This window comes from Rhipicephalus microplus, chromosome X (genome assembly GCF_043290135.1).
Source record: "Rhipicephalus microplus isolate Deutch F79 chromosome X, USDA_Rmic, whole genome shotgun sequence".
Taxonomy (NCBI): Eukaryota; Metazoa; Arthropoda; class Arachnida; order Ixodida; family Ixodidae; genus Rhipicephalus; species Rhipicephalus microplus.
Genome location: NC_134710.1, coordinates 117,266,035 through 117,275,509, shown reverse-complemented (window position 1 = coordinate 117,275,509; position 9,475 = coordinate 117,266,035). Strand labels below are relative to the sequence as shown.

General features: G+C 44.1%; 1 protein-coding gene across 1 annotated transcript; it reads right to left on the bottom strand.

Moving 5' to 3' along the window:
* Window positions 1–4,458: 4,458 nt before the first annotated feature.
* On the bottom strand, window positions 4,459–8,806 carry LOC142775709 (uncharacterized). The gene is made up of 3 exons (XM_075877463.1): window positions 8,182–8,806; window positions 5,748–5,814; window positions 4,459–4,654 (listed from the first exon to the last, which is right to left on the bottom strand). The coding sequence occupies exons 1-3, from the start codon at window positions 8,788–8,790 to the stop codon at window positions 4,647–4,649; spliced, it is 684 nt and encodes a 227-aa protein (XP_075733578.1). The 5' UTR covers window positions 8,791–8,806; the 3' UTR covers window positions 4,459–4,646.
* Between the last annotated feature and the right edge of the window lie 669 nt (window positions 8,807–9,475).

Below are 9,475 nucleotides of genomic sequence, written 5' to 3'. Positions count from 1 at the left end.
AACAACTAGATTTATCTTTTTTGTTTCTCTTTAAATAGTGAAGTTGCGGACTGGTACTTTGCAGTGAAGGGTTTAATTTTCACTCGCGCCTTGACTTTAGCCACCAATCAGATAACCTCCTTCTAGTTAATTCTACCCGCTTAAAGTCTATTTTGCCCTCCCTGTCCCTAAACCACAGTGCTTTGAAAAACTCTGCGCCATCATCCTGAACTATAAGGTGAAGCCCTTTACAGAACATTATCAAGTGTCCCGCAGTTTCTTCCTCCTCTCCACGTACACTGCATACCGTGTCTATACCCATTCGTAGTTGGCCCGATATGTCTTGGCTCGCAATACTCCCTTCCCATCCTCAAACAGTAGAGAACTACCCCGAGTATTATCATAGATCATTTCCTTGGCAGTTTTCCTGCTTAAAACTTCGATAGATCTCTAGTGCGGACTTCTTAATCATGCCAATCCTCCACATGTCAGTCTCCGTTTCCTTCACCTTCTTCTTGACCTATGGTTCTTTTTGGTTTGGCGCCCTGCACGCGTTAGAGTCACAGGAAAAAATTTCAGTTTCGCAAAGGTAGGCTGCATGCGGGCAACATTGTGCGGCGGCGGCCATTTCCCTTCCGGGCCGTTAACGCATTGCTAGTGAGCGTTGAGAAGACCCGAGTTCTCCGCATGAATATCATGTTCTGTTCGATGATACTGTAATATTTTTCGTTTGTTTCTGGAAGGGGATACCCCAAGTGATTCAGGAGTATTGATTGTTATGAACGTAACGATTGTTATGAGCGGTAAGCGCCGTAGCTATATATGACATTTGCGGCGATGGTTTCGTTGCTGTGGAACGCTCTTCGTGGCATTGGGAAGCAACTGGCACGAACATTATCAGACGTGCTGGCAGCAGCGTTTAACTCCATAACATTACTACGGTAAAATTCTGGGCAAAACAAGAAAAGCATTGTCCTGGAGTTAGCATTTCAACAAGAGGACTACCTTGTTAAAATTTATGGTCAAGGCTCTGGCTGCTCATACTCGCCAGTTGTTATCCAAGTAAATCTTCTATGGAACTCTGTGTTTTATAAAGTGCAGATTCATGGTTAAAAAACACAGGCACAGTACGAGGTTCTAACATCTCATTGGCCGCATATATCCAACCCATAGAGCTCACTGTTAAGACCTGTGCCATGAATAACTTCTCATGCTTCAGTGTTCTTGGACATGCATAATAAACTCTTAAGATTGAATAAGTACTCTCGTATATTTTGCCCAGTACTGTGCAGTTGCGAGTACTGAACAGTTTGCATTTACTCATGTTACTGATTAGTGATTTGTAAAGCACTTTCGGCTTGTGTGCTCTTTTGATCCTTAGCTAAGAGAGAGTTTTCAATCATTAAGTCCGACAAAAAAAATTAAATATCCAGAACATCTGCCTCAAGCTGTGCAAATGCTTTTAAAGGTGTCGTGTTACTGTAGCCCTTCTATTCTCAGTCTAAGATTGTAACAAAGTAGAGAGCCCAGTTTGATTATGCACAAACAATTCTGGACTCTAAGCTTACATTTTATGAAATTTTAAAACGCTGCTGCAACTCTCTTCTCACAAGCAGCAACTTCCATTTTGGCATAAAACATCAAGGGTGTAACCCCTAAATTGTGTTGACAATTCACTCAAATGCATATTATAAGGCACAGCAAATCACTAAAAAATACATTAAAAACAATGACGTATCATAGACAAGCTATATACAGCTCTTGCAATTGCTTCCTTCATGTACAGTGTGTAAAAGCGTGGCCTTCAAGAAAGGCTTGTGGTACCTGAGTTGCTTCCAATGATTTCCCAGAGTATTCGCTTCATCAAAACGCATCGGTACCACGTCATTGTGTGGTTAAATTGAAAAAAAAAACCAAATAGAAATTTGCTGGTCGTTTTTTCCACTCGGAATGAAAAAAAAATGCAATACTCTAGCACGCGTGGACGAAAGATTGCCTCTCGCGGTGACCTCCGTACCAACCGAGCGCGCCATGTTCAAATCAGCCAATGGCTGATAGATGGGCTTATTTTCCGTGATTTGTCGAGGAAAGAGAAAGCTATTTTTAGCTGGCTTTGATAAATAATTGTGAATTTCAGGCCGCGTGCTGCGCTATATTATTCGGCTCGCTTGTTGTCGGGAGCCTTTACTACCGATCGGCAGCGTTTTTCAACCATGCTCAAAAAGCGTTGCCGGACCCCTCTATTGCGATTCAAGAGGTAAAAGGAAAGAAAGACACATCGCAATTGAAAATGTTGTAATATGTACAACATAGGTTTATAATTAAAGCCAAAATATTACTATGAAGGCAATGAAAACAACACAAGAAGAAAAAAAAATGAAAGCAATGAAAACGCCATGCGCCGAACAGACGCATACCCATCTGATCATAAAACGTCCATTTTTCTCAAATTTTGTTTTTTATACATTTTCGAGCTTCAATGTACCTTTTCTAAAAAGTACATAATTTATTCCAACGAAACTGCGCATGCATGAGCTACAAGTTGGAAACAATCTGAGCTAAGAAAATTGCCCATTTTTTTTTAAAGCTGCACGTAAACAAAAATACACGGGAATATGCACCCTCCATAGGTGCATGCAGTAATCTTAATTTTTCGTCACAAGAACTCCGGGTAGAATGTCCTATTTTTTAGTTCAGATATTACCTACGAGTCTCTACAATAACATGGCTCGATATCACTACATTTCTTTTGGTGGATTCAGAGAAAAGGTACATTGATTGAGTGAACCCGCTTTAAAATTTTGGAGTGGGTCATTGAAAGGATAGGGAACGTAGACATAAAAAAGGATGGTACACGTGAAATTCAATTTGAATACTTGCAGCCATTTCTAAAATGTTACGTTAAAACTGACATATACCATCTGTCCTACCATACCCCCCTTAATTCCTAAAAACTATAAGAATGAAACTTTTGTAAGAAAAACACTGTTAACACACTTTTTTCCAGTTAAGTAAGGGTGTTACACATAGAAAATAACCTTTACAGGATCTTGATGCTCCAGCTTTTCACACAGTTGTGACATGTGTCTAAGTAGTTCATTATTCGGCTTAACATTCATGGCATCCTTGCTCACAAAGTACACAGAGAGGGCCTTTTCTTTTATATGTTGTTTTCCTATTTTGAGCCGATCAACGAGGTGGTCCAGTGGTTACAATTCTCACCTGTTGACCCGAAAGACGCAAGTTAGATAGGCAGCAGCGATCACATTTTGATGAAAGCGAAATGCTTCACACAGACATGCACTGTGCAATTTCAGTGTGAGTTAAAGAACTCATGGTGGTCTAAATTATCCGGGGCCCGCCACTAAAGTATCTCTCAGAGCCTGTAACTCTAGGCTTTCAAACCCCACAAACCGAACAATGAACCCACTTTTACTATTTATGACTTCTACTATTGGCTCCATATATAAATGTTTTCAACTCAGCTGGTGTATTTCAGTTGGCAAGGCATTCAAAGAATCAGCCAGTCATATACTTCATGCTCATGTCCTTCCTCGTGTAGAATATCAGAGATGTCTTACAATTAAGGGCCATCAGTCTTGCATTGTTTTATGCAGTTTCGAACATGTCGTTTTTTACAATGTCGGCTAGGTTCTTTTAAACGGTTTACATGGCGCTGCAGCAGTTCAACTGGAGATTCGAGGACATGACGTCATGCCAATAATAGCAGCAGGAGATAACACCCCTATTTACTGTATTAGTACCAGTGGCAACTTCAATGGAGTATAGCTGAGCAGGTAGCGGGATCAAAATGCTTGTAGTTTGTACCATCGGCATTGGCAGGGGAGTGCAAAAGGTGTATACTTATCTCCTCTGTACCTTCCGCTGTGGAATACATGGGTTTTCACCCCTGAAGGCAAAATCCTAATGACGTCCATGGGTGGAACCTTACTTAGTAATGTTGCACATTTTTTCAGCATTTTGTGATGACACTGGAAGCACAGTAATAGACACTGTTAGGATTCAGGGTTGACAGCATCCCACCGCTGCCAACAGTTCTTAGGATTCAGGGTTGACAGCATCCCACCGCTGCCAACAGTTCTTAGGATTCAGGGTTGACAGCATCTCACTGCTGCTACCAGTTACTGTGGCTTGGGTCCAGCGAGTCTCGTCATATGGTATGTAGCTGGCCCTCGCCAGTGGACCAGTTTAGCCCATCTTGCAGGGAGGAAGGCGCATCCTTTCTTCACTGCTTGCTCGTCTGTTCCTCTATATCTTTTTTGCACCATCTTTGCTCTCTTTCCTACTAGCATTTGCCAAGATCTGTTTGCTCTGTATTTATTTATTTATTTATTAAAGGTACTTTCAAGGCCCGAAGGCACTACAGAAAGGAGTGGTTTGAACAATCGTAAGTGCAGTTAAAAAGTTAAAAAAAAAACAGAAAACAGGAAAAAAAGAAAAATTCTACAGGGCATCATGTATGGCGAGCTTGAAGTCTTTTTGGTCCGTTATACAGGCGATGGAGGCGGGAAGGTGGTTCCAGGCGGCGCTTGTCCTTGGCACGAATGAATCATTATATAGTCTGGTGCGACAGGATGGTAGGCCCACCTTAAAGCGATGATCCATCCTTGGTGATATGAAGCGAGGTGGATGAAACAGGGCGTCCTTCAAATGGCTGTTATAATGATAGATTTTGTGAAAAAGGTTAAGGCGAGACAATGTGCGGCGCAATGAAAGATCAGGCAAGTTTAGGGTGCTCTTCATGGATGTGACACTGGAATGACGTGAATAATTCGATAAAATGAAACGTGCTGCGCGATTCTGAGTGGTTTCGAGAGATTGAATGAGAATGGCATGAGTTGGGTCCCATATGGCGCATGCGTACTCTAATTTTGGTCTGACCAATGTTTTATACAGTGTTAACTTGAGTGACGATGGCGCAGAGGAAAAGTTACGGCGCAGATAACCAAGCATGCGGTTAGCGTTGTTAATCACATATTCTGTGTGTTTATTCCAGGAAAGATTAGAAGATATGTGAACACCAAGGTATTTGTAATTGTCAACAGATGGTAATGGAATGTTATTGAGGGAATAAGTACGCGGACAGTGGGTGGTAGTGCGACGTGAAACTTGCATGCTCTTGCATTTAGATATGTTAAGTGTCATGAACCATGTGTTACACCATGCGAATATGCTATCTAGGTCGCGTTGAAGGTTAAGGTGATCGACATGACTGGTTATTTTCTGGTAGAGGACGCAGTCGTCTGCAAAGAGTCGGACAGTAGAAGAAGAAACACAAGAAGGAAGATCATTAATGTAAATTAAGAAAAGGAGTGGCCCTAAAACGGACCCTTGCGGTACACCAGATGATACTGCGGAATTAGGTGAACAAAAATTATTAGCTGTCACGTACTGGCTGCGGTTAGAGAGGAATTCTTTAATCCATGTAAGTACATTGGGGTCGATGTTAAGCTGAGTAAGTTTGAAAATGATTAGTGCGTGTGAAACGGAGTCAAATGCTTTAGCGAAATCTAAGTATATGCAGTCAGTATCAAATTCAAGATCTGCGTTAATAAACAAGTCGTTAGTAAAACACAGCAACTGTGTTTCGCATGAAACTGTCTTACGGAAGCCATGCTGATAAATGCTAAAGAAGGAATTAGATTCAAGGAATTCAATGAGGTGCGAGTAAATGACATGCTCTAAGATTTTCACTGGAATGGATGTTAACGATATGGGACGGTAGTTATTGGGGGAATGTACATCACCAGATTTATGCACAGGGACCACCTTCCCAGTCTTCCAGTCAGATGGCAGTGTGGACGTCTGTAATGACTGTTCAAAAAGTTTTGACAATATTAAAGAAGAATAGACTTGAGTACACTTCAACATTTTTGACGAAATGCAATCTGGACCAGCTGATGATGACACTGTCAAGTTTCCAACAAGTTTTTCGACACCAACTGCATCAATGATAATAGGGTCCATTGGCAAGAAATCGGTGCTTGTTAACTGTGGAAATATAGTTGGGATGCTGTTCTGAAAGTGTGCAGCAAATACATTACTCAGAACGTTGCAGCACTCGCTAAGAGCGACTGGGACATCAGACTGTATTAATTGGATATGTCGCGTTGTAGTTCCGCTAATGATGCTCCAAAACTTACGTGGATTAGAGCGCAGCAGCGAAGGAAGAGTTTCATCGAAAAATACTTTTTTGGCTTTCGAAAGCGCAGTACAGAATTCTCTGTTAAATGTCTGATAAAAAGACCAATGGTCTGTTCTGGCTGTTGATTTGGCGCGTCTGAATAGCCGCTTCTTTTTATTGCGCATGCGTTTCAACGTGTTATTGAACCACGGAGAACGAGGATTCGATGAAACTTTTCTCTTAGGTACAAATCGGTCAATTAGGGCTAGCAGTTTGTTCTTATAGTCTAGCCAGTTCTGTTCAATAGATCGCTGCTCAAAACCAGCAAAGAATAGGTCAACAAAAGATTGTAACTCTGTATTCATTCCATGAAAGTCCGCTTTGCTATAGTCTTGGATAATTTTTGTTCTTTTCTTGATGGAAACCCGTGCTTTTATTGTGAAGTGGATTATGCAATGGTCGCTAATTCCCGGTAGATGAGTGAAGGGTGAAGCTAGGTCAGGTGTACTGGTAAGTACTAGATCTAATACGCTAGCGGAAGTGGGAGTAACGCGAGTAGGAAAGTCAACAAGCTGGGTAAAGTTGAAGTCGTGACAAAAATTCAAAAATTCCCTACTTTCACCTGAGTTGTGCTTTAAGGTAACCGGGTCTCTTTCCCACATGATGTCGGGAAAGTTGAAATCGCCAAGAATGAACAAAGGTGATCTCGGGTATCTGACGAACAGCTGATTGACAACATCATGCAAGTCATTGCAAAAGGATGATGATGCAGTTGGTGATCGATAGCAAATACAAAATATTATTTCGCGAGAATCAATGAGCACGCGAACACAAACAAGTTCAAGTGAAGACATAACAGGAATAATATGAGAGGCAAGATTATCGGCAACCGCCAGCAGAACACCCCCACCAGACCGGTAATCGCGGTCGCATCGGTAAAATTTGTAGTGCTTCTCACAATCCAATATTTCTTCATTTCTTACTTTTGTAGAAAGCCAAGTCTCTGTCAGACCAACAATATCAGCGGAACAGGAATCAATAGCAGAAGACAGTTCGACGCGTTTATTCAGGACGCTGCGCACATTAGAAAAGAAAAAAGAAGCGTTTCCTGCGCAGCAACGAGACGGGCGTAGCTATGAGGTGCTAGAAGTGTCAGCACGTGCAGGTAGAGAGGGTTCTTTGTCCTTAGCTTGGGGTGAATTGATTTCGCGAACGCTGTCGCTTTCTGCGCAGTAAACGTAAGTTTTCTTGTTCATGACCAGTTTGTTAACGCGTAGCAAATACGGTTGCCCGGCTGCCTTAGCAAATTCCATTAATTTCTTCCTTGAGTTTCGCGTGCTTTTGCAAAAATCTTCGCTAGCTGATACACCAGTTCCTTTGAATTTTTGTCTCTGCATCAGGATAGCATCTCTAACCTTAAATGACGAAAATTTGACGATAATTGGCCGAGCTTTTTTAGCGGCGTAACTTCCTAACCTATGTGCTCGGGAAACTTCGGAGTCAGAAATGTGCATGTCAAGGTGTCGGGAGAGTAGATCACGAACATGGCCTTCAGACTGAGCCCACGTCTCATTAGGGCTGTCCGATATACCAAAAAACAATACGTTCTCTCGTCTGGACCTGTCTTCAAGATCGTCCAGTCGGGCACTGAGTGTCTGGCCTTGCACCTTGACAGTTTCAGCGATTAGACGTGGCACATCACTGACTACTGCAGAACCGTCGCATGACTCGACGAAAGCTTCCACCGCCGACAACCTTTCCGTTAAATCAGCAACAGTTTGCGCTAATGCCTCCTGTTTAGTCTTTAGGTCGGCAAGAGCTTCCATTAGCTCATCGTGACGGTGATCACCTTTTTCAGATAGCTTAGCGATCGCGTCTAGTATTTCTTTGTTAGTATTTGCAGGGCCAGGGTTTAGTTCAACGTCTCCACAACATAGTAGAAGCTTTGTGACATGCACGCATTCGCACACACATTCAAATATGACACTTGGGCACGGTAGGAGCAGCAGACAGACGTTACTGGTTCGCTTACAGTAGAGAGAAGGAGGTTTACTGACCTGCACAAAAAGCAAAATCGGATTTCTGAGCGACCGCATCGTTGCCGCTCCACCGTGCCCACTGAAGGAACAGGAGAATTCCGTGGTCTTTATATGCTCTTGCGTCGCTGCAGTCGCCCGCAGTGTTGTGGACCAGGTGACGATGGAAAGGATGCCACCGTCAGATAGTGGCAGATGACGCAGGGGCGTGTTCATCCAGATCGGGGCCGCCAGCAACACCGGTGAAGAGTAGTTGGCACGCGCTGGATTCGCACGCGGTGGTAATGTTCCAAACCAGGCGACTAACTGCACAAAAAGCAAAATCGGATTTCTGAGCGACCGCATCGTTGCCGCTCCACCGTGCCCACTGAAGGAACAGGAGAATTCCGTGGTCTTTATATGCTCTTGCGTCGCTGCAGTCGCCCGCAGTGTTGTGGACCAGGTGACGATGGAAAGGATGCCACCGTCAGATAGTGGCAGATGACGCAGGGGCGTGTTCATCCAGATCGGGGCCGCCAGCAACACCGGTGAAGAGTAGTTGGCACGCGCTGGATTCGCACGCGGTGGTAATGTTCCAAACCAGGCGACTAACTGCACAAAAAGCAAAATCGGATTTCTGAGCGACCGCATCGTTGCCGCTCCACCGTGCCCACTCGGTATAAGCCACCTTTGCCACCTATCCTCTATATCCTGCCTCTATATAGCCGAATACTCTAAGATTTTCTCGACTCGTGATCATCATGATGTAGCTCTCTCTCTTCAATGTAAATAATATTAAACTTCTGTACTACATCTCTCCCTACGAATGCAGCTTCCTCCTTGCAAGAAGGGCTAAACGGGTCCAGTTTGTAGAGTACACATATCCCGAAGGAGTACGGCCACTAGCGTGGGTCCGGTCTTAGCGAGCCGCAGGGCCCGTGTTGACCGTCACCGTGGCGAGAACACGATACTGCTCAGGGTCGCAACACTTTATTATCTGTGGCAACACCAAACGCAGCACAGCCCGTTGCAAAGGCGTGGCGGGAAAGCAATGGGCTTATCCACGCCACGGGCGTAAAAGTACTACACAAGGTGCCACGAGCACGTCTCCGTGGTAAAGGTGATTCACGGAGACACCGGGACCAAGGCCCGGTTGCTCGTACGAGGGCTAAGGCGCTCGCGATGGCTTCGGATGGAGACGGGTCGGCGTAGCTTGGCCACGCACTAGGACACCGTACCACCCTTCGGCCGAGCGTACGCAGAGGGGCAACAAAAGGTGAGCGTTCGACTCGGGAGCGAGGCGCCGTCAGCGAAGTCCGACGAACCCCGAGTGGCG